Source organism: Gracilinanus agilis, chromosome 1 (genome assembly GCF_016433145.1).
Source record: "Gracilinanus agilis isolate LMUSP501 chromosome 1, AgileGrace, whole genome shotgun sequence".
Classification (NCBI taxonomy): Eukaryota; Metazoa; Chordata; class Mammalia; order Didelphimorphia; family Didelphidae; genus Gracilinanus; species Gracilinanus agilis.
Window position 1 is genome coordinate 277,292,632 of NC_058130.1, and position 25,798 is coordinate 277,318,429.

At 34.0% G+C, this 25,798-nt stretch overlaps 1 protein-coding gene across 1 annotated transcript in view; it reads right to left on the bottom strand.

Annotated features, from left to right (window-relative positions):
- The window catches only part of DTWD2 (DTW domain containing 2), a 104,191-nt gene that overhangs the window by 60,188 nt on the left and 18,205 nt on the right, over positions 1 to 25,798 (bottom strand). The window contains exons 2-3 of the mRNA XM_044657586.1: positions 12,425 to 12,515; positions 10,551 to 10,645 (exon numbers count right to left, since the gene is read on the bottom strand). Of these exons, the coding sequence (XP_044513521.1) occupies positions 10,551 to 10,645; positions 12,425 to 12,515 (186 nt within the window). The remainder of the gene's footprint in view (positions 1 to 10,550; positions 10,646 to 12,424; positions 12,516 to 25,798) is intronic.

Below are 25,798 nucleotides of genomic sequence, written 5' to 3' on the forward strand. Positions count from 1 at the left end.
GAAGTCATGAAGAATAATCTTTCCAAGTTCAAGTTTGGCCTCAGATACTTAGTAGCTGTGTGACCCTGGGCAAACTTAAACCAGTTTACTTCATTTTCCTCATCAGTAAAATGAGCTGGAGAAGAAAACAGTAAACTACTCCAGTATCTTTGCCAAGCGTAAAAATAATATAAGGCAAGGAATGCTAAAGAGACTCTTGTTTGTGAAAAATAAACTACTTATTTAAATATATATAAAGGACCATGTTAAAAAATGAATATTAATAAGTGTTTAAAAAAAAAAATATATATATATAAGGAAAAAAGGATTTCTAATTGTAAGGGATTCTAACTCCACCCAAATAAACTCCCAGATCCCAGAAGGAACTGCTTCTCCTGTGGTTCACAGGCTATGCTAATCTTCTCTGATCTAACTAACCAAATTTTACTATTCTAAATAAACCTAACCACTACAACTCTTAACTTCGCCTTTAAGTTATAAAGATAACCAAGGCTAGCTGGTTGACTCTCCACAAGAATCAAGTTAGGACTCTGAGCCGTAACAGACTCAGAGTCCAAACCAAAGACCAGGTTTTGTTTGGTCTTTTCACAGTTTAACCAATCTATAGACAGTAACAGATAAATGAATAGTGTTTCCCAAGTTGGAAAAGAAAACACTCCACTCCTTCAAGGTCTTTCACTCAGACAGAGATAGAAAGAGGCAAAGGTATTACCTTCTCTAGTCCTGAGAGAGAAAAGAACCAGCATGTGGTTCTGTCAACTGCCGGAAGCCCACTCCTGGAATGCCACACCCAGAGCATGTATCTATCATAGAAATAACGGTAACTGCCAACAATTTAAATCAACACTTTCTCTCAGCTCTATTTGAAACTCCAATTCTTCCTCTTCTCTACTTATCTTTAAACTAATAAAACAATACTTATTTTCTAATATCATCCTTATACAAGAAAACCCCAAATGGGGTTATGAAAAGTTGGACATGAATGAAAATGACTCAGCAACCACAACAAGAAATAATGCACAAAAATTGCCCAGAATTTCCCAACACAAAAAGTAAATGTCAAAAGAATCCACAGATTATCTTGGGTGGAGGGGGATGGGGGGGATGGGGAGGGTCCCTCCTAAACTTCAAACTCCAAGACATGTGATATTTAATAATTCTAATCACAAAATAAATAAATTGTGCAGGCAACCAGGAATAAGGTCTATAAATTTAAAGAAAAGGATACAAAGACTATTCTGCAATACCAGAAATCATAGAAAGGCATGAAATAGAATGCTCTGAAAATCAAAATGAGCCCAAGATACAACCCAAAAGAATATACCCTATGAATCTGAATGTAATCATCACTGAAAAACAATAACCATTTTAAGCATTCTTGGAAAAAAAGTCATAAGCAAATTATTAAACTTACAATCCCAAACAATAGAAAAAAGTAAAAATAACCCACGACTATCAAAGAAATCAATAAATTACTCCTATCTTTACAAACTACTAAAAGAAAAAATAAAAAGGGAAAAATATCTCTGGACTTTGGAATAATAACAACAATATCAAAGGCACCATTATGAGATTTCTTTATAAAGGGATAAAGAATTTAGAGAAGTGATAATGGAGGAAACAACCTCAAACATCATGATTTAAACCTTGCAACTCTCCTTGTGGGCAAATCAATGTATTTTTGTAGGATTAAGTTGCATAATGGGAAGGTAAATAAAAACAGAGAGGAGAATTTGGAGACCAAGGGGAATGTATGATGTATACTAAACAGGTTCGAAGACTAATTTTATCAATTTTTTTTTACTCTTCTTCTTATTTTTTCTTTTTTCTTTTTCTTAAAGCATTATTTCTTATATAGAATGGCTCTCTCTAAGAGAGGAAGCAATGAGACACTTGAAAATATGTTGTGGTGAGTAAAAACAAAAGATAGCAGTAAAAAAAAAATTTTTTTAAGTAGTGATTACAATCATACTATCAGACAAAAAAAGAGAAATTCACAATACAGAGATAAACAAGAAAACTGCAGTTTTCTAAAAAAGGAACCAAAGATAAATCAATATCAATATTAACGTAGCCAGACAAGCATTGAGCTGGAACCCTTCAGGGAGGAGGAAAGTTGGAAGACCAAAACAGACCTGGCGAAGATCTGCCGAAAATGAAACAAAAACAGTCGGAATGACATGGGCCCAGCTGGGGGAAGTTGCCCAGAACAGAGTCCGTTGGCGTGAGATGGTTGCGGCCCTATGCTCCTAAGGAGTCAACAGGAATAATAATAATAATAATATAATAAATGTGATAGTATTTAAATAAAATAGGAAAAATTAATTGAAATGTAAGAAGATATAGATGGAACACAATAATAGTGAGTGGAGTGAAATTGGGAGGGGCTCATACTCCCAAAAATCACTCTAATGAGCAGACAGGAGACTTGATAAGATGCTGGCAGACAAAAGCTGTTTTATTTAGAGACAACTTTTATAATAATCCTGATGCAAGATTTTCCTCCTCCCCTCTGTCCAATCCCACAGAAGAGGGGGTTGTGATGTTTATGGTCTTGAGCACATGATTTTAAACTCTATGTACCCCTAAAGATCCCCATAATCCAGAAAAACTGTGACAATCATGGGATTCCCAGGCTGGGACCATAATGATACTTTTGAAACTCCCTGTACTTTCCCTCTTTCAGCTTATCTTATAGTTGGCTTTCTTCCCAGGGTACTGATAAACTCTTCTCAAGGTTTTTTAAAATAAGTCAGGAAAACTAGAAGTTTTATGGGGTGTTGGGGAAAGGGCAGGCAGTTTTAGTCTAAGGAATAGTAACACTAAGGGGTCTTGAGAATTGGAGTTGCAAGTCAAATACTACTCTAAGAATTACACACTGAATCTCATCCCACACAACAGAAACTAATATCCATCTCTCAAAGTTGGACAAATCTAACAGAAAAATATTATAGACTTATGTCTTCTAAATAAGATCATTAAAGACTACATATACGTCTCAGAATTACAGGGAACTTTTTTAAAAATTGAGCACATATTAGGACACAGAGGTATAGCAAATAAAATTTAAAAAGCAAAAAAATAATCAACAGAACCTTTTGACAAGATTTAGTTCTAATATGGTATTTCTAAGTTTTAAATTGAGACTTGGGTCTTTCCTCATTCTTCTGTTCCTAATAAATCTAAGAAATAATTTTCACATTCCCTACCCCAGAGAATCTTCACAGTTGGGTTGACTGAAATTGAAGACTGTGAACTCCATCTTGCCTGATAAACAAAATCTAGATTAGGTCAGGTGTGTCTGGGGACAGCAGTAGTCTTGCATTGGGATGAATGGACAATTGTTCATAACCAAGCATAATCTGATTTCTTCATCTAGACATTGGAATCCTAGGACCAAAAATGTGATTTTTCATCATCAGGAAGGAGTAAGGGAGGAAAGGTAAAAAAATTATTCTTTCTCCTCATTAGGTATTCATCATTAGAGATAGATAGGGGAAGGCTTTCAAAATTCTATTTAATGACTCAAGCTGCTGTGCGTCTTTGTGATTGAAGGATCACAGAGAGAGATCATTGCCCAATTAATGTATTGGTTATTGCTAGCCTAATCAACAAATTGATTTTCTTACACAGAACCCAGTCTCTCAGAATTTTTAATCATCACTGTTTAAGAACTCAACTACAATAAAAATAGTAATCATTTGAAGGAGCATAAGAAAATATACTAAGCTAATGAAAGACAATAAAAATGAAATCCTACTCAATAAATGAAATAAGGAAGAAAAACAATTCATAATTGTATGAAAGACAATGATAACAATTAAATAATACAGCTTCTGAAAAGGAAACATAACTTGGCATAAAATAGAGTTTCTAATCTCTTTCCTATTACAGATTCCTTTGGCAATATGATGAAACCTACTGCCCCATTTTTAGGATAATGTCATTAAATGCTAAATTAAAATAAATAGGACTACAAAGGAAAGTTTTATATTGAAATAGTTGTCAAAATATTTTTTAAAAACATGTTCATAAACTCCATAATAAGAGTCTCTACACAAAAGGAAATACCTATCAGTTTGACTAAAATGATAAAAGGGCAAAATGACAAATGTTGGAGGGGATGTGGAAAAATGGAGATACTACCACACTATTGGTGGAATTGTGAACTGCTCTAACCAGCAATCTGGAATTATGCCCAAAGAATTACAAAACTGTATACACCTTTTGACTCAGCAACACCACTAGTTTGTTTCCTAAAGTGATCAAGTGGCAAAGAACTAGAAATTGAAGGAATGCTCATCAACAGGGGAATGACTAAATAAGTTGTGACATATGATTGCAATAGAATATTATTGTGCTGTAAAAAATGACCAGCAGGGTGGAGTTGTGAACTGATCCAGCCATCCTGGATGGCAATTTGGAACCATTCTCAAAGGGCTTTAAAAGACTATCTGCCTTTTGATCCAGCCATAGCACTGCTTGGATTATACCCCAAAGAGATAATAAGGAAAAAGACTTGTACAAAAATACTTATAGCCATGCTCTTTGTGATAGCAAAAAATTGGAAAATGAGAAAATGTCCTTCGATTGGGGAATGGCTGTTGTATCTGTTGGTGATGGAATACTATTGTGCTCAAAGGAATAAAGAACTGGAGGACTTCCAGGTGAACTGGAATGACCTCCCAGAAATTGATGTAGAATGAAAGGAGCAGATCCAGGAGAACATTGTACACGGAGACTGATACACTGTGGTACAATCAAACATAACAGACTTCTCTACTAGCAGCAATGTAAGGATCCAGAGCAAGGCTGAGGGACTTTAGAGAAAGAAAACTAGCCACATTCAGAGGAAGAACTGTAGGAGGAGAAACACAGAAGAAAAACAACTGCTTGAACACATGGGCTGTTGGGGATATTATTGGGGATGTAGACACTATATGATAACTCTAGTCCAACTATCAATAATATGGAAGTAGGTCTTGATACATGTAAAACCCAGTGGAATTGTGCGTTGGCTAAGGGTGGTTAGTGGGGTTTGGGGGAGAGGGAAAGAACATGAAATATGTAACTAGGGGAAAATATTCAAAATAAAAATTTTTTAAATTTTAAATTTTAAAAATGACCAGCAGGTCAATTTTGGAGAAATATGGAAAGATCTATATGAAATTATGAAGAGAAAAATGAGCAGAACCAAAAGAACATTATATATAGCAACAGAAATATTGTTTGAAGAATGACTTCTGTATGTCCACCTCTAGATAAAGAACTGATAAATAGAAATAAGACATAGTTTTACATATATATCTTTTTGCCATATGATTCCACCTTTTCTAATGAAGGGAGAAAAGAGGAAGTTAAATAGGCATTTTAATGTACCAAATGGATAAATAAATTTAAAAAAATTTTAAATAGAGACACCAAAGTGGGGAGGGAGGTGAACCTCCTGGTCCAGATGAATTTACAAGAGAATTCTATCAGTTTTTTAAAGAGTAACTAATACCAACACTATACAAATCATCCTCAAAAATTGAGGAAGGATGCTACCATACTCCTTTAACGGGGAAAAACCTAATTCATATCTAAACTGAAGAATACTAAAGCAATAAAGAATTATAGACCAATATTATTAATATCAATTCAAAAATTTTTAACAAAAATATTAAACAGATTATGGGAATTTATTCAAAAAGCATTCATTATAACTAAATTGCATTTATACCTGGATTACAGAGCACAAAGTCATAAAAGAAACTTTTTTTATATCATAAAAAATATCTACCAAAAGGAAGCATGCAATGAGAAGATAAGTCTTTGAGCAAAGACTTCTTTTTGTCTTCCTTTCTATCCTACTTAGTGGTCCATGCAAGCTTTCCCATTGAACACAGGAGCAAAAGCAAAGATACTTACTCTCTGCACTATTATTTTTTAAACATTTAAAAATGCTAGCAATAGCAAGAGAAGAGAAGGTATAAATGCAAAGGTATAAAGATGAGGAGAGCCAGAGAAGAAGCAAAATGCATTTATATAATGCCTATCATTTGCTAAGCATTGTGTTTTAAATGTTTTACAGATACTAATATCTCATTTGATCCTCACAATGACTGTGATACTAGTGCTATTATTACCCCCATATTACAGTTGAGGAAACTGAATCAGAGGTTAAGCAATTTGCCTAAGGTCACATTGCTAGTAAATGTGTGAGGTCATATCTGAACTGAAGTCTTCCTGACTCCAGGCCTACTCCTCTTCCCATTATGCCAATTAGCTACCTCAGGTTATGATAGGTAAATAAAGATAAGTGATGATAATCATAAGAGAATATCAGCAAATTAAACTAAGAAAACTAACTTCAGAAAACTTGGAGGGCACAAAATAAATACACAAAACTCAATAGTTTTTCTATATAATATCTATGAGAAAATAATAGAATGGCATGTTCTAGTCAAATAATAACTAAAAAGTACATAAAGTATTTCTGAATCTACAAAAATACACCCAGTATTTGAATAGTTTCAAGTACAAAGTTCTTCTTAAAGAAATAAAGAACTTTAATAACTCGAGGAATATTCAGTATAATAAAATTTCAATAATGCATAAGTTAATTTACCATGTTTATGTTATACCAAGGGGCAGCTGGGCTAGCTCAGTGGATTGAGAGCCAGGCCTAGAGATGAAAGGTCCTAGGTTCAAATCCGGGCTCAGACACTTCCCAGCTGGGTGACCCTGAGCGACCCATTGCCTACTGGTTGTGGCCCTATGCTCCTAGAATGGAGTCCCAGGATATAATATTGGGGGCAGCTGGGTGGCTCAGTGGATTGAGAGCCAGGCCTAGAGACTGGAGGTCCTAGGTTCAAGTCCGGCCTCGGACACTTCCAGCTGTGTGACCTTGGGCAAGTCACTTGACCCCTATTGCCCACCCTTACCACTCCTGGGCCAAGGACGGTCCCTAGTCCGGATGAAAAAGGAGGAGGGTTGGGCGTGGGGCTAGCAACCCCACCCTGTAAAAACTACGTCTGCTAAAGAAACTGCCACCTAAAGTAGGGGCAGCTGGGCTAGCTCAGTGGATTGAGAGCCAGGCCTAGAGACGAAAAGGTCCTAGGTTCAAACCTGGGCTCAGACACTTCCCAGCTGGGTGACCCTGAGTGACTGTGTGACCCATTGCCTACTGGTTGTGGCCCTATGCTCCTAGAATGGAATCCCAGGATAAAAAAAAAAAAAATGTTATACCAATCAAACTATCAAAGGACACTTTACAGAACACTATAAAATAATAACAAAATTCATTTGGGGTAGGGGCAGCTGGGTAGCTCAGTGGAGTGAGAGTCGGGCCTAGAGACAGGAGGTCCTAGGTTCAAACCCGGCCTCAGCCACTTCCCAGCTGTGTGACCCTGGACAAGTCACTTGACCCCCATTGCCCACCCTTATCAATCTTCCACCTATGAGACAATACACCGAAGTACAAGGGTTTAAAAAAAAATTCATTTGGGGTAACAAAAAATATAGCATATTATGAGAAACAATTATAAAAGGTAGAAATGCTTTACCCTATATCTATAAAGTAATGGAGATAAAAACCATTTGGTTGTGATTAAGAAGATAAGATAAATGGAATGGTCTAGAAAGAGGACAATTAAAAATCATAGAAATTAGGAAAGAACTTTTTAAATTATTTTTTAAAAAGCTACTGAAAAAACTGAATAGCAGTTTGGGAAGAATTTGGTTTAGATCAAAGACTTACATCATAGTCCACAATAAACTGAATATGAGACCCAAATATATTAACTATCCTGATATATTAAAAATGGGGGGAAAAAGCAAATCAACAGGTAGGGGATACATTTCTAACCAAGCAAGGAATAGAGAGAATTGCAAAAAATAAAATACACAATTTAGATTATATAAAATTGAAAAGCTACTGCACAAACAAAATTAACACATAAATAAAGAAGCAAATGAATTGGGGGGAAAAAATCTTGCATCAAATTTCAAAAATAAAGGTTTTGATAAAAAGAAATGTTCCATAAGTGCCAACAGATATTTATAGCAGTGTTTTTTATAGTAGCAAAGAACTGGAAACAAAGTAGATACACATCAACTGGGAAAAGACTTACTCTGCTGTAAGAAATAACAAAGAAGATTACAAAGAAAAATGGTAAAAAAAAAACTTACACAAACTGATAAAAAGCAAGTTAAACAGAGCCAGGAAAAGAATGTAAAAACTGCAACCACAAAACAAATGGAACTGAATTACAATTACCCCAAAGAATAGATATTAAAAGACATTTTCTCTCTCATGCTTTGAAGAGGTTGCAATCCACAAGTATGGAATATTACATATAATCACAAATCTTATTGATGCATTGATTTGTTTTACTCATTTTTTTTCCTCTTCTTCCTCTTTATTTTTTTCCCTTTTTTAAAGAAGTCTTTGTTCTAATGGATGGCTCCTTGAGCCAGGGAAGAGACAAGGATAGAGATTCTAAAACAAACAAAAAAATCAACAAAGCATTAAAAAAGAAATTAGTAGTTGCTCTGCTTTTAGATCATAGAAAGTTCTGGAAGATATCTGGATAATATAAATCTCCCATTACTGAAATGTTGTGCTTCTGAGCTAGGTTTGAAATCTATTTGCCACACTCCTCATCTATTTTTTGTTTCTATTCAGGCGGTCTATAGTATATACTAGTGATAATGTTGCTTCTATTTTGGCCTCTAAAAAACATTACTAAAATCCTATGCAACAAGTTCCTCCCCTCTAGTTCCTAAATTTTCTCACATAAGTATGTCTTCTTAACATACAATGCTACTTTCTTTGTTTAACCTGTTTCACATAGATACTGAAATCCTTTTACCTCATTAATATGGATGTCATTCAGTTCTTCTAATAAATATGCAAAGATCTCACATTGGGTATATATCATGTATATTTATAGATAGTCTACAATGATTCTTAGTATATTCTGTCCCCAGTCTATAAATACACACCACCAGCCCTGTGGAAGCAGAAGGGGCTCACAAAGTAATGAGAATCATTTTGCATTTTTCTTTTTTCATAGGTTGCTATGGCCACATAATTCCTCACATAGTGGCCAACACTTGCTGATAAACCACTTCATTTTTGTGTAACATATTCGGATTATCCCTGGGATTAGACTCAAAGCCTTTCTAGCTTGTTAGAGCCTGCTTACTCTTCACCAAATTGCCTTCAAGAATGTAGGAACACCTCCTCAACAAGATGAAGCAACAGAAGATTATGTTGATGTGGGATTTTTTGTAATATACTGGGTTATTTCCAGTATCAGGGTCCTTGGATCAAGGGCTCTAATCAGTCTGTTAAATTTTGTATCTCCTTTTTTCTTGGGAATTCCAAGAAATGTTTTTCTTTTAACAAAAACTGGTTAATGAGTAAGGGAGACAAGGATTCTCTTCCTACCAACATGACCCCCATCACTGATGGCCATTGGGGAGTGGTTTAGAGTTTGATAGACCACTTTCTAATTAGCTATTTACTAATTAGAAATATCTTGGAATGTTTAAAAGAGAGTCTGAATAAATGGCTCTCAAAACTATATTTATAGACCTGCCTAAGTAACCTCCGAAGTCTTTTGGTTACTATCAATCTATAGGCTGTATGCTGGCTTAATCAATAAATTAATTATTCACAGTTCATTGGCATGCTAATTGCGGGTTAGGAATGCATGCCTTCAATTCAGGTCAGAACTGATATATTATGTATAATCACAAAAAGTTGTGGAGAGATAAAAGAGATTAAGTGATTTGCCTATGTGAACCTGAGTCCTGACTGGTAGTCCATCATTTTATCTAATATAATATCTCTCCCATACACATGTGTATCAACATTATTTCTGATATAACTCAATAAATATGTGTTAAATATTTACTATATTCAAGTCAGGAATACGAAGACAAAACAAAATACCATTCATGATTTAAGGGGATAACATTCTAGTAGAGAATATATTTCTATTTTACACAGATTCTAGACCCCAGTATTTTGGATGGGCTGCCTGATAAAGCAACACAGTGATCGAAACAATACCAGTGGAGGTCACAAAAAAATGCTCTCTGTAATCCTGTGCTACAGGTAGACTCACAATATAAGAAAGGGATTAAAGTTAGAAAAGTAGGATCAAGATTTTAGATTTATGCTCTGGGAAGGCTGGTAGAATGGCAGTTGAGTTAAAAGACATCTATTGGTTCTTTTTAAGTATAATCCAACATCTATATATTAACTGAGTCAATACATAGTTATGGAGAACGAAGTTATATTATTTGTATAAAGTACTAATTTGGGGAACTGCTGCTACTAAAATTTTTGGCTAGCTAAAAATATCAACTTGTATACCTTGTTTTGCCTATCTTTAAGCCCAATACAAAAATCTCATTATATAATTAAAACATGCTATCATATATCTTTATAAGATACTAGATCACTTGCCTTGAGAAGTAGTTGGTGGACAAATTCAGGCCAAAATTTTAAATATCTAAAAATATAACAATAGAAGTTGAATTTAAAATGGATTTACCTTTCCTCATTGAAGCGTCGACCAATCTTGACCTTAACCTTGTCCTGAGGAAGGCATGCAGCAAGCAGAGGTACTGTCCGTAATACTTTGTTTTCCTTTAATTAAAAGGCCAAATCAATTTTAAATGGATAAGTATACTTTTCTAAATTCTTATAACATATTTATAATTTTTTCCTAAAAAGCTGTCATATTAAAAAATCAATCAAAAGCACTTAATATATGCCTACTATGTGCCAGGCATGGGGCAGCTGGGTGGCTCAGTGGATTGAGAGCCAGGCCTAGAGACTGGAGGTCCTAGGTTCAAGTCCGGCCTCGGACACTTCCCAGCTGGGTGACCCTGAGCGACCCATTGCCTACTGGTTGTGGTCCTATGCTCCTAGAATGGAGTCCCAGGATAAAAAAAAAAAAAAAAAAAAAAAAAAGTGCCAGGGATGGTGCTTAATCTCTGAGGTAACCAAAAAAAAGAATGAAACAAATATCTCTTTTCTTATGGAATTTACATTCTATACAGGGGGAAAACAAATACATGTATAATTGTATCAAATAAACATAAAGAGAATAAATAAATGGTAACTAAAAGAGTACATTAGCAATTGGGTGAACCAAGGAAGGCTTTATGCAGAACGTGGCATTTGAGCTGCATCTTGAAAGAACAGAATCTATGATACGAGAATGATGCATACTGCAAGTAGAGGCTTGACCAACACAAAGGCATGAGGATAAGAGAGAGTGCTTTCAGACTAGACCACAAAGTATAGGAAAGAGAGTAATGTATATAATAAAGATAGAAAGAGAAGTTGGGACCATGAGGTAACAGATCAGAGGATTTTACTGAGTAAGAGAAAGGAAAACCAATTTGACTGAGCATACTGGCACGTCCCTGCTACCAGGAAAGCTGAGGTTGCTTTGTATTGCTCAATGACCCTGGAAACCAGATTATAAAGGGCTGAGGAATGAGTGAAAAGGAAAGTAGAAGCACCTAATGTAGATAGCTTTTTATTAAAGTTTGGTTGTGTAAGGGAGAAATATAAAGTAATAGCTTTAGAGGACAATAATAAAAGTGTTTGTAAGGTTTAAAGAGAATTGGGCATATCTGAAGTCATTAGTGAAGGAATTACTAAAGAAAGAGTGGAAATCACTGAGGGAGAAATCTGCAGAATAGGACAGTAGGGGATAAGACCCCCTAGCCTAGGTCAACACCTTTGCATTTGCCTCAAGGAAAAGGACTACCTCATAGTCACATGGTAAAGGAAAGGAAGAGAGAGTAGAAAATGATGTTCAGCAGTTTTGAGCTGAAGAAAAAGAGGAAAGAGAGAACATGTTGAATGGTCTCAATTTTCTTAGTAAAATATCTCCAGGTGAATAACTGGAGAGGAATGATGTGGAAGATTTGAAGAAAGAAGAAACTTAACATTCATTTAAAAAAACCTAATTAAAAAACTGTTTTTTTATTATAAAGAGGAAAAGCATACTTATTAGAACAGGTAGAATAAAGTCAGTTTTAGATTCAGATACAGATTAAGTTTCTAAACTATCAAAACAATACTTCTCTTCATTTATAAAAAGCTCAAAATTCTCACCAATGACATGTATTAAAAAAACAACTAAAGTTCCTATGACCACAACTTTAGGTCCTCAAATGGTTCTTAACCCAAGAGCACTGTTACTACACTACACATCATCTTTAAAATGCTAGCAAATGAGAAAAAAACCAAACACTATAAAAAGAAAAATATTTTTTCCCAAAGAGAAAACATTATCAACTTAGTGTCAAAAGTGTTAATAAATTAATATCCACCTGTACAATACTGTTTTCCCTGCCTTTTTAAAAATATAATTATTTGATTTCCATTACTTCCCACAACCTTACTTACCTCTGCTGGATGCTGAATTATATAGAGGTTTGTAGAAATATTTAGACGATGTACTGGCAGAAATGGACATAAACAGACCTTCTGGGGACGGCTGCAGAATTATGAAGAAAAAAAGAAAGTCTATCAAAAATTAAGAAAGTGTAATGTTATTTTAACAAAACCAAATATTTATAGAATCCCAATTGGTAAGTATCCAGGGCTATTGTTTAATTCAGGGAATACTGAGTTATATTCCTTGGTAAAGATTTCATATGGTAAATTGGAATTTTCATTTTGAAAAAAATGTAGGTCTTCTTTTTTACTTTTTCGTTGAAAAATAACATTTTATTGATGTTTTTTTTTGTTTCTGTATCAATCATTTCTGACTATACATCACAGTTACCCAATCGCCATCTGGAACTTGTAACAAAAGAAAACAGTTCATCAAAACCAATCTTCCTAACAATCATAACCAACAAGTTAACCTTCATAGATCTCTGCCAAAAACAAGGAGATATGTTCACTCGTACATATTTAATTTCTCAGTTACTCAAGAGTTCAACTTTGTTTTAGTAATTTTCTCATGTATCCTGTTATATGCATTATATTTAATGCCCTGCTTATTTCAATGTATATCAGCTCACATAACTGTTACTATATTTTTCTGAATCCTTTCTGTTCATAATTTATTACTGAACAATAATATTCTATTATGATTATACCCCACAATTTGTTTCCCAAATTAATATTCACTTTGCAAATCATTCCTTATTACCACAAAATATATTTTTGTATATTTGGTTGATGAGACCCCTGAGCAAATATCCAAAGACCCTTAGGTCCATCAAGCAGATCCCCAGCCACATTCCCCCACCCTTCTCTCCTCCTCTATCTAGGGCATATTCCTTATTACCACAAAATATATTTTTGTATATTTGGTTGATGAGACCCCCGAGCAAATATCCAAAGACCCTTAGGTCCATCAAGCAGATCCCCAAGCCACATTCCCCCACCCTTCTCTCCTCCTCTATCCCATAACCCTAGAAACTCCTGAAGGCATCTATATACCCGGCAAACTTTTGGGTATGTATCATGTAGCCCAGGCAAACTCTTATGTATGTATCATGGAACCTATGGATACCCTCCATTCTCCAATCCCTAACCTGTGACCATATAAATATTGCCAGTTACCATGTGTATGGGAAAGTTTGGATAGTAATCCTAGTCTGATTCTCTCTCCCTATAAAAATCCTGACTACTTCAGATAAAGTGCCTTGCTTGCAAATCCACAAGCCTGGTCCTCCTGGTCCTTCTCATTCTCACTGCCTCCTTGTGGATCCCAGACTGCTGTAATCAGCAGGTCACTGGCTGGTCAAGTCCCTGTCTCTTACATTTGGTATGATATTTAATATTATGTATATTTGATATCATATACCTATACTTTTTTACATGAGACCTTTATAATTTCTATGATCTCTATAAATAACATGGTATAAAAAATACTTGACTCTTTTAAGGCCACTATTTTGAAGAATATATAAGTGGTACCTTAAAATTTTATATGAATATTGCATTTTACTCTTATGTGATATATTCATAGTTATTAGATATATCAGTCTCTACATTACCTATAAAATTTCAATCAAAGAATATGTTATATATGTATGTAATTACATATGTATTATACATCCTCTTCTAAAGGTCTATTGTAAGAACTCATCCTGATGGAAAAATGACTTAGGTTTCACAAAAGCTATGTGAGTAGAATACATATTCTAGCAGTCTGGGGATGGACTCACTTATCTATTGTCTAATGACCAGCCTATAATGCAGTAGAGCATCATCTTCAAGTTGAATTTTTCAGCAACAACCCTAGAAGATTATTATCTAAGAAACAGAGAGGTTAGGATCTGCATTGTATTGTGGTACCAATGTCAATGAAATTAAAATGTATTGAAGATGGAGTTATGATTATCACACAAGACAATTTTATTGAACAACCATCCCACTCCCTCCACAAAAGTCCTTTTCTGCTGCATCAAGGCTTATGTTAGTGGAGGATAAATTCTGGCATGTCCTATCAAACTAGCAAGATTTTAAATAAGAACCAATAAACTATACATTAGTTATCCAAGTATCAGTCTAGGAAAGTTCAGAAAGGTTCATTATCAGAGCTGGTCAATGAGTAATATTTTTTTCAAACATCAATTTTATTAAATCACCTACTAAAAAGTACAGAGGGATTTTCATAAGTATGAACAGATGGAATACTCACACTGATGAAATCATAGACACTTGATTTAAGAGTGCACCATGATTGCCTCAAAAAATATTTAATCCTGCTATTTACTGTAAATCTGAACAAAAAAAGCCCTATGAATGATTAAAAGGAGAAGAAAGCACAAAAAATAGCACAAATATCTATGTAATAACAAAAGCCTTTTTTTCCTAATTTTTTTATTATTCCAGATGTTAACAAAACTAAACAATACAAGCCATTTCCAAATACAAAGAAAAAATGGTACACAAATGAAATCACAAATCCCCTATACATTTAACTCACTTTTCTTCATATCTACATAATAACCATCATATACAAGTGTCCTAGCCTCCCTCCTCCCTCCCTATATCTCAAAAGATATCATCAGGGTGACCTACATGTTCATATAAATTAAGTCTTTCATGTTTCACCTTTCTGTTCACTTTCTGAGGGTAACAGTCACAGTTATTCTTCCAGCATTAGCTCTGTGGCTGTGTATAATGTTCTCCTGGTTCTACTCATTTCACTGTTCATTATTTCATGTATCTCTTTCCAAGTTTTTTTTTAAATCAGTCTGTTCATCATTTCTTATGGCACAGCAGTATTCCATCATAATTATATACTACAATTTGTTCAGCCATTCCCCAACTGATGTGCATCCCCTCACTTTCCAATTTTTTGCATCTACAAAAGAGATGCTACAAATATTTTAGAATATATGGATTCTTATCCTCTTTCCCGGAACTCCTTGGGAAACAGATCCAGCAATAGTATTGCTGGGTCTAAGGGCAGAGACAGTTTTATAACCTTCAGGGTATAATTCCAAATTGTTCTCCAAAATGGATGGATCAGTTCACAGCTCTACCAACAGTGCATTAGCGTCCCCATTTTTCCACATCCCTACAACATTTGTCACTCTGCCCTTTTGTCATTTTAGCCAGTTTGATGGGTGTGAGGTATGTAATGGGTATAACTAGCTTAATTAAGAATAGAGTGTAGTCAGATGTAGGATTTATAAAAGTGATTGAGACTTTCCAGGGCTGCTTTAAGAATTACCATGAAAACCTGACAAAGTCAGAGGAAGAGAATTTTGCAGTGTGTCTTGAGCTCCTCGGTTGAGAAACCATCACCCACTTCTTGGACAGAGACTCGGAGGTTGGTTGTTCCTGGCTTTCCTCTGATCAGCCTTGGAGAGTGTGTGGAACATTTGAAATATCTTGATTTGAAGAAATTAGAAAGTTGTCAGATCAGAGAGCAGGAAAGTTACTGAGCAGTTCTTCAGAACTCCTCTACTAGCATCAAAAGAACAGCTTGTTTCTCTGACAGAGTTTGATCTTTGGCTGAAGGGAAAGGAAGTTTGGCAGATCTCTATAAACATTAAGTTCATAAAGTTTTGGAAAAAAGTTTAGTAAGTTACAATTTATATTTTAGTTAAATGGTATAGATTAAGGAGGATTGCCATTTGGTGATCAAGAATGCTTCCCTTGCGGGAAAGATTGGGTTGGAAATTAATATAGAATTTATTAGTTATAGAGATACTTCTTATCAATACTTATTTTCCTCTTACTTTCCCTTTTACATAAATTTTAATAGTTATAATAAATAGATTTTACGTAACTGGCCTGACCAGGAGTTTTCTTCGACTATTTGAGCAGTCATTTTTTCAACAGTCAGACTCAAGAGCCTGACCACAACTATTGGTAATATCAATACTAATAACCAATAAGAGTTTATATCATACTTTTTAACAGGTGATATCTTAGAGTTGTTTTGGTTTGCATTTCTCTAATTACTAGTGATTTTGCACATTTTTCCAAATACATTTATCCATTTTATACATTTAATTATACATTTATTTATCCAAATATGGCATGGATATCTTAATCTGAAAATTATCTGTTCATATTTTTTGCCCATTTATCAACTGGGCCATGGCTCTTGTTCTTATAAATTTGATAGAGGTCACTATATATTTTATTTTATTTCATTTTTGTTTATTTTTAAACCCTTACCTTCCACCTTTGAATCAATACTATGTATTAGTTCCAAGGCAGAAGAGCAACAAGGGCTAGGCAACGGGGGGTTAAGTGACTTGCCCAGGGTCAAATAGCTAGGAAGTGTCTGAGATCAGATTTTAACCCAGGACCCCTGGTCTCTAAGCCTGGTTCTCAATTCACTATATATTTTATATATAAGACCTGTGAGAGGCTGTCTATAAATTTTTTTCCCCAATTTTGTTTTCCTTCTAATATTGGCAGTATTTACTTGTATAAAAAATTTTTAATTTAATGTTTTCAAAATTACACATTTTACATTTCACAATGTACTCCATCTCTTGTTGACTCATAAATTCCTCTCCTATCCATAAATCTGATAGGTATATTCCCTGTTCTTCTAATTTACTTATGATATCTCCTTTTATGTCTAGGTCATGTAACCATTTTGATCTTATCTTAGTGAATGATGTAAGATATGAGTCTATACCTACTTTCCACCAAAGTAGTTTCTAGTCATCCCAGCAATTTTTACCAAGTAGTGATTTCTTATCCCCAAAATCTGGATCTATGGTTTTTTCAAATATCAAATTACTATGATTTTTTACTTCCATGTGTTGTACATTTGTTCTGTTCCTCTGACCTATCTTTCTATTTCTTAGCCAGTACCAGATACATTTTGATAATTGCTGCTTTATAATACAATTTTAAATCTGGTATTGCTAGAATTCTTTTATGGTTTTTTTATTAATATCTTTTATATTCTTGATCTTTTAGTCTTCTATCATAACTTTAAAAGAATATAATAAAAGTAAACCCAGAGCAACAATTCATTAGTGAATTTGGGAATTCTATATTCATTCTGAGTAACTATTATTTAATGACTATTTTGTAGTACTATCTAGTAGCAAAAATTCTGTCTAATGTGTACTTGATATAAATGAGTATACACAAAGTTATGAAAATTAAGTATAATTAAATGAATTTTGACATATACCTTCATTATTAAATATTACCAAAAATAAGGAATAGTCTAGCTAAGATAACTTTCAATAACAGATTAAGAAAAAATATTAACATAAACATTACAGATTGTTTATGTAAAAATCTATAGGATAATGCAGCTCCCAATGGTGAAAGAACACAAACTGATAATTTTCAAAAGAGGAAAAATGAATTGTTAATAATTTCTAGGAAAATGTTCAACCTTACTAAAAATGAAGAGAAGAAAATTAAAACAACTGAGATACTACTCTACAGTCATCGAATTGGCAAAAAGAATTCCCAAATGTCATTCAATGCTAGAGAGGTACAGGGCAGCTGGGTAGATCAGTGGATTGAGAGCCAGGCGGCTTATTACTCTTCTGCCTTGGAGCCAATACACAGTATTGGCTCCAAGACAGAAGGTAAGGGTTTAAATTTAAAAAAAAAAATAGGTAAATCCATTCATTGTTGGTGGAATTGCAAATCTGTGAAAATTTCTTTGGAGAAAAATCTAGCAGTGTACAACAGACAGTTTGGTGATATAATCAATGTTTAGAGTGCTATGGCCTAAGTCAGGAAAACTTCAGTCCAAATCCAACCTCAGACATTACTCATTTCTATGTGACCCTAGGCATTTGTGTATCCTACCTTCCTACCTTCCTTCCTTGAACTCAAGAATTTCAATATTGGAAATATATCACAAAAGTGTTATCAAAAACAAAGAAAAGCTATCATGTAAAAAACTGGAAACTACCTGAATGTTCAACAATAAAGGATAAAATAAACAATGGTAAGTTAATGTATTGTCACAATAAAAATCCATGATTAAGAGAAACTGAGACACAGAGTTTTGGGCATAATTTATTAGCAAAGCTAGCAATTGCCAATAAATAAGATCTAAGGCTCCTCAGAAGCCAGTTAAGATTGACAAGTATAAAAATGTAAAGAAATCTGGGAAGACCTCTGTGAAATATACAAAACAAAAAAAAGCATAATCAAAAGAACAGAAGGCACATTAATTCTGACTACCTGGGAACCAGTTCTGACCTATAATTTCATTGGTATTGGGAACTTGGACTAAGGAAATTTCCTCTACCAATGCATATCTGCAATTGTCACTTTTAGTTTTAAAAGAGTTGCCTAGTATTCAGAAAGACTAAATGGTTTGTCTAAGAGCAGATGACAAATAATAATAATAAATGACAAAACAGCTGACCGATAATATAGAACTTTCCATAAGCCAGACTCTGTGCTAAGTACTATACAGTTATTATAACCCTGTAAGGTAGGTGCTATTGTTATTATTCCTATATGATCAGGATACTGGAGATTAAATGCATGACTAGAATCATACAGCAAGTAAGTATCTGAGGCTGAATTTGAACTCAGATAAAAATTTTGATGGGCTGGAATTTCTGTACTAGGCGTTCTGGCCTATAATTTGCAGATTTTATTTTCTTTCTTTTTGTAATCAGAGTATCTGTCCTTCAAACCTATAATACCACACCTATTCTCCACTGTCTTTCCAAGGCTGACGGTAACCCAGAAGTCACAACCATCACTTCTTTCAGCAGCTGACCAGGGATGTAATTCATCTGGGTCAGTGACCTAAGTTCCTCAAGTAGAGCTAAATATTCTCATTATTTTAGTACTTTTCATGTATATCAACTTCCTAATAGCCATTCTGATTCTGTTCTTTTTTTAATCCAAAAATCATTCTCCTTGAAAGAGAAAGCAGAAGCAAAATAAGAATCTTCTCTCTGTCATCTTTTATCATTCCTGTCCCTTTCCCAAGCAGTGGTCCTATTCCTTCTTTTGACACTCTTCTTTTTAGCAATATAAGTTGGTTTTTTTAAACTCATTAATTGTAGTCTCTGGTAAGGTTTATGGACATTACCAAAAAAAAAAAAAAAAAAAAAAAAAGGAAGCAAGTCTGGGAAGGACAAGCAACTAGGAAATTTAAGGGGCAAATTTCCAGGTTGCATTGCACCCAGGGCCTTGGTGGATCAGAGCAGGAAGACTAAAAGTTCAAGTCTGACCTCCGACAGTTATTAGCTATGTGACCAAGTCACTTAACTTCTGTTTGTTTCCTTAACTGTAGAATGGAGATTATAATAGCACCTATTTCACAGGATTGTAATAAAGATCAAATGAGACAATATTTGCGAAGTGCTTAGCATGGAACCTGGTACCTAGTAGATACTTAATAAATCATGATCTCTTTTTTTCTTTTTTATGTTATAGATAGAATTTTCAAGAGGAAATCTACACTTTATGGAGCAAATAAGGTTAAAAGCCACAGGGATATGGGAACACTCACAGACACTGCCTTGTGGTCAATCAGTTCATGAACATTTATTAAGCTACTCCTGTGTATTAGGTTAAAATAAGCACTTATTTCATTTGATCCTCATAATCTGAAGTAGGTGCTATTATTATCTCCATTTTACAATTGAACAAACTGAGGGGAACACTGTAGACAGCTAGAACATCTTTATCTCACTTATATTGGAAGGCTTCAGCCCTAGAGTATTACTGATTCAATAAAAAACCCCTACACCAAGACAGATACCTGCCTCCATAGACCTGGTGATTCTCCCACATCATACAGTCCAAGCCGGTCACTGTTGTCAATGCTGTCTCTGTGGGCAGGAAGGTAGACAAAGGGAAATCAACACTAACTAGAACCAGAACCAGGATTATCAACATTTATCCTTGTTCTGTACTGAATCTATATCCTCATAAGCTAAGAAAAACTATTCTTTTATATAACTTAATTGATTTGCAAAGTGCCTTACAATTATTATCTCATTTTATCCTCAGAACAACCCTAGAATTTAAGTACTATTGTTAACCCCATTTTATAGATGAAGGAACTAAGGCAAAAAGAAGTTAAGTGTCTTGCCTAGGGACACAAAGCTAATAAACTCTGGATTTAAATCCAATTCTTTCTTGATTCCAGATCCAGTATTCTCTCCACTGCACTGCCTAGTTTACAATAGCTTCCTAAGTCTCCTAGCAGACCTTTTTGTCATCCTTAGCTTTTCTCATAAGCTTTGACCACTTCTAGTTTGGTGGGTTCTCCAACCAACTGCCTACTTATCCATATACAATCACATTCAGTCTCTTAACAAAGTCCCCCTTTACGTCCTCATCAGAATTGTTTATCTTTATGTCTTGAGAATTTAATTCATGTGATCATTAAACTATTATTGTTGATACTGTGTACATTTTTTCCTGGTTCTCCTCACTTCACTTTACGTCAGAAGGGAGACTGGAAGATAATGTTGAGGTGTTTCAAAGTTTAATGGAATCCTCTGGAAGAGGGAATTGCTGAAAAACAAATTATTTCTTCAATAAAGTCAATGAGGTCCTCTATTGAAAGTAGACAAAAGATGATATAGGAAATTTTAAAAGAAGTTTTAGAATAGCCACTGTAATGATCATGGTAGAGATCAAATAAAAAAAATAAAATATTATGAGTAAAAAAAAAAGAATTTAATTCATGAAAAAGTCCTAAATCTCCTAGCCTAATTTCCCCAAAAGAAATGACCATAAGTTTCCACCAATTCTTTCTCTGTAGCCTGAATAAAATGTGGAATTATAAATGTAACAGAATATTATTTTACCATAAGAAATGACAAACATGAAAAATGCTGAAAAACATGGGTAGGCTTATATGAAATAAAGCAAAGTAAAATAATTACAACCAAAAGAAAGTATACACATTTCCACAGAACAGATACAAGAAATCATTAGAAGTAAACAAAACTCTGAGTAACTGAAAGAAAGGTAATGGTCCAATGATAGAAGAACACAACATCCCTTCTCATAGTGAAGAAGTTTGGAATGTTGTAAACATTGTCAGATGAGGCCACCACACTGGAATGTTTTTGCTTGATTTTTTCCTTTGTTATAAGGAAATGTTCAATTTGGGGAGAAGGGTTATTTCCAGAAATAACTATAATGTTTGTTTTTAAAGGCATCAATCTTTTTTTAATACAGAAAATGTCAGACAATAACAGCTATCATCTCCTCTATCACAAATTCAAAGAGGCTTATCACTTCTACGTTAGCAACTTCCTTATTATATAATTATATATGTGTATATATATATAATTTGTTTATGTATAATTATGGCACATAATTGTATATAACTTAAGCTCTATATTTTGATGGATGAAATCATTAAAATTATTTTTATATAAAAACATTCTAGAATATAATTAGGCTAGTCAGAATAATATTTAATCACTAAAAGACTGAATTAGTATATTGAAAGCAGATCTGTGAGTTGGGAACTACTGAAAAGGTCATTGTCTTATTATGTGACCTTGAGAATGTTGCTAAGTTTTACCTTTTCTCACTCATGAAAATGGTAATGGTCTAAAGAGGTTTTTCAGGAAGGACTAATGAATTGTTGGAAAGTATTATGAATATTTAGAAATTATATGACTGCAAATTTTTCTGCTAGCTTATTATAGCATAACCACAGAAATGGGCTATTCTTGCATACATGTGTGCTTACAGACTGTTAAATGCTTTATTCCTATTCATTGATAGGTGTTTTTTTCAAAAATCTACCCTTCATTCAATTTTAATTATACTCTGAAAGTAAAGATGAAATCTTCTCAAAATTTCCTTGGGGAAAGTAAATTTTTTTTCTTCTTTCACTTCTCATTAAGGATATAAGAAGAAATACGAATACTTTCTGAAAGACACAAATTTATAATGTCAGTCTTAGCAACCTATAGTTGACAGAATGTAAGCAATCAAAATTATATCTGAAATGAGACTAGTGATGCCAAGAACTTAAGAAAATAGGACTTTTAATTAAGCAAGATGTTTTAACACTTTAGTGAGCAGAAAATATTCTGAAATGGCAAGTATTTATTCCTAGAAACTTTTTCCACACACAGAAATGGTTTTAATCTGAATAAGCTCACACAGTCTTTAGAAATCAGTGAATTGTTTTATGTTAAAGTATTTCTATTATGAAAAAATAATTTTATTTTTCGACTAAATGACTACAAATGGGGAGTTTTAGAGAGATAAGCCATCTTAACTTTCCTAGTACACAACAGAATTTTTAGGTCCTAAAATTTTGGGAAAGCAGTGAACAATGAAATAGTTTCATATCTTTTCACTGGGCTGTTTGAATAGCCACACACTACATGATATGTAAAAATGTCAATAATTTTTTGGCAAGAATAAAACCAAATATGAAAAGCTAAATACCACAGCGCCCTCTATTGTTGTTTTTTAACTGTCTTTTATAATAATTTTTAGTTTGAGAATATTTCAAACATAAAATGAAAACAAAAAATAAAATGCTTTCCCCAAATGCTTTGCATAATCAAAAAGAAAGTCTCAATTTTAGAAATAATAAATTTAATCTCTGAGAAAAGTAGGGATGAAATTCGTGCTACAACATCAATATCTGCTTAGTTCTGGCATAATGGCCAAAGGTACCATTATGTTCAAGAAAACCCATTCACTACTACCTTCATTTTTATAATTGAATTAAAGGTGGAGTCAGCCAATCAACATTCATTTATTAAGTGCCTACTATGTGCCAGGCACAGTATAAGGTACTAGGAATACAAAATCAACAATGAAAGAAAGGGTTTTGGCCTTCAAAGAGTTTATTGTCTAGATGTTGCTACATTCTACAAACAGGGAATTGGAATTCCTGGATTCAAATCTGGCCTCAAACTCTTCCTAGCTATGTGACCCTGGGCACGTCACTTAACCCCCATTGCCTAGCCCTTACAGTATTGACTCTAAAAAGGAAGATAAGGGTTTAAAAAAAAAAGTAAGGGAACTGAATACAATTACAAACATTCTTTTTTTTCCTCAAATTCACCATATATAGATTTGCATAAACACATATCTCAAGATAGGTTGGGGTTTTTTTGAAGTTACATAAGAAAAAAAAAGAAATGAAAATAAAAATTCTCAACTAAAAACCAAGTCCTAGGAGCAAGGATTAATTTCCAGTTTGGAAGAGTTAGGTGAAAACAATATATTCTAATGTTAAGTCAAAGTTGGGGTGGCTTTGCCATAAGAGGGGGTATCTCTATGAAAAGCAAATAGCACTAGGTGAAAAGAACTTGCTTAGGAAGACAAAGTTGTTCCTAAAATAGCATTTATCCTGAAACAGAAAAAAGAGAATGTTCTGATTCAGAAAAATGCCACAGCAGCATTCCTTGGAGAAAGGGCCTCATTTTTAGGAAGACAAATTATCTTAAGAGTGTGTCTATATGATCTTGAGTGAGCCAAGGACAAAACAACATGCCAACTATAGGACTATACAAATGATTACCTAGTAGTCTGGGCCCCCAAGCATGTGTTCAGTAGTTTATCTTTGTGATACTGGAAATTTGGGAGTCCTAGAACTAATTTTGAGGTCCCTAATCTAAACTTCCTGGAGACATTTAGGGTCCTTGAAACTACATTTCCCATGATTCCTGGCTTATGTAAATGACATAGGCAATTACCTAATAACACAAACAGAAGGTTAAATAGTGAGTGCCTGGGTTGGCACTTCCTCTCTTTTTCTGTGATTGTGAAGCAGGAGTGAGGATGGGAGGAGCAGATAATGGAGGGTCCTTTTAAAATAACTCAATAGGCACATGGCTTCATTTTTCTAAATGGCTTTCAATAAACCCATTGAAACCCTAATATTTTTTAATTTATCACTCTATATTAATTTTGTTTCTTACATCTTTCAAAAGAACTCAAGGGGGCAACCAGTCAATCAAACAATAGAAAACAAGACAGGAAAAATATCTTCAATCCTTACTATTATAGCAAGTACTCAGATCTCTAATGAAGCTTGTCAATTGGCTCGCCACGTTTTAAATGACAATAATTTATATTTATAATAGTAAAAGTTAAGGTTCAGTTTCCTTCAACACTGCAAAGTAAATAATTCAAGTGTTATCACCATTTTACACTTGAGAAATCTAAGGCTCCAAAAAATTATTTTCTTGTCCATAATGAATTAGCCTTTCAAGTGTTTCAACCAGAATTAAATCCCAGGTCTTTTCCAAATTCCAAATTCAGAGTTCTTTCTAATATTTTTTATTTTTATTTTATTTTTATTCATATTATGTTTCTAAAACATCATGCCCAGAATCAATTTTTCAAGACTGTGATTTATCCCACGTGTTTCCCTTATTAAAAGTGTCTTAGAGGAAATTATGAGTGAATATGTGAGTGAATACTTCACAGAGTGAAGTAACATGGTTAAGTAATAGGGAAAAATACGAGACAACTCTCCCACTCTAAAAAATTTCTCAGAACTGATTTGGAAAACAAACCAGACTGAATCCAAGAAAAAAAATCACAGTGAGTCACTACCTAAGCTCAGGTCAGTATAGGAAAACAGAGAAGTATGTGGACACTGGGGAGTTGGTCCAACCAAGAATACAGAGCAAAACACTCTGGTGCACAAGGCAAAAGGCTGTTTCAATCAGTGGAATAGACTTGGGGTAAGTGACATAAGCAAGACAGTGTATGATAAACCCAAAGAGCCCAACTTTTGGGACAAAAATCCACTATTTGACAAAAACTGCTGGGAAATTTGGAAAACAATATGGGAGAGAATAGGTTTAGATCAACATCTCACACCCTACACCAAGATAAATTCAGAATGGATGAATGACTTGAATGTAAAGAGGGAAACTATAAATAAGTTAAGTGAATATAGAGTAGTTTACTTGTCAAATCTCTGGGAAAGGAAAGATTTTAAAACTAAGCAAGAGTTAGAGAAAATTACAAAATGTAAAATAAATGATTTTGATTACATTAAACTAAAAAGCTTTTGTACAAACAAAAACAATGTGGCCAAAATCAGAAGGGAAACAACAAATTGGGAAAAAATCTTTATAACAAAAAAACTCTGACAGGGGTCTAATTACTCAAATATACAAGGAGTTAAAGCAATTGTATAAAAAAATCAAGCCATTCCCCAATTGATAAATGGGCAAGAGACATGAAGAGGCAATTTTCAGATAAAGAAATCAAAACTATCAATAAGCACATGAGAAAGTATTCTAAATCTCTAATAATTAAAGAAATGCAAATCAAAACAACTCTGAGGTATCACCTCACACCTAGCAGATTGGCTAAAATGAAAGAAGGGGAGAGTAA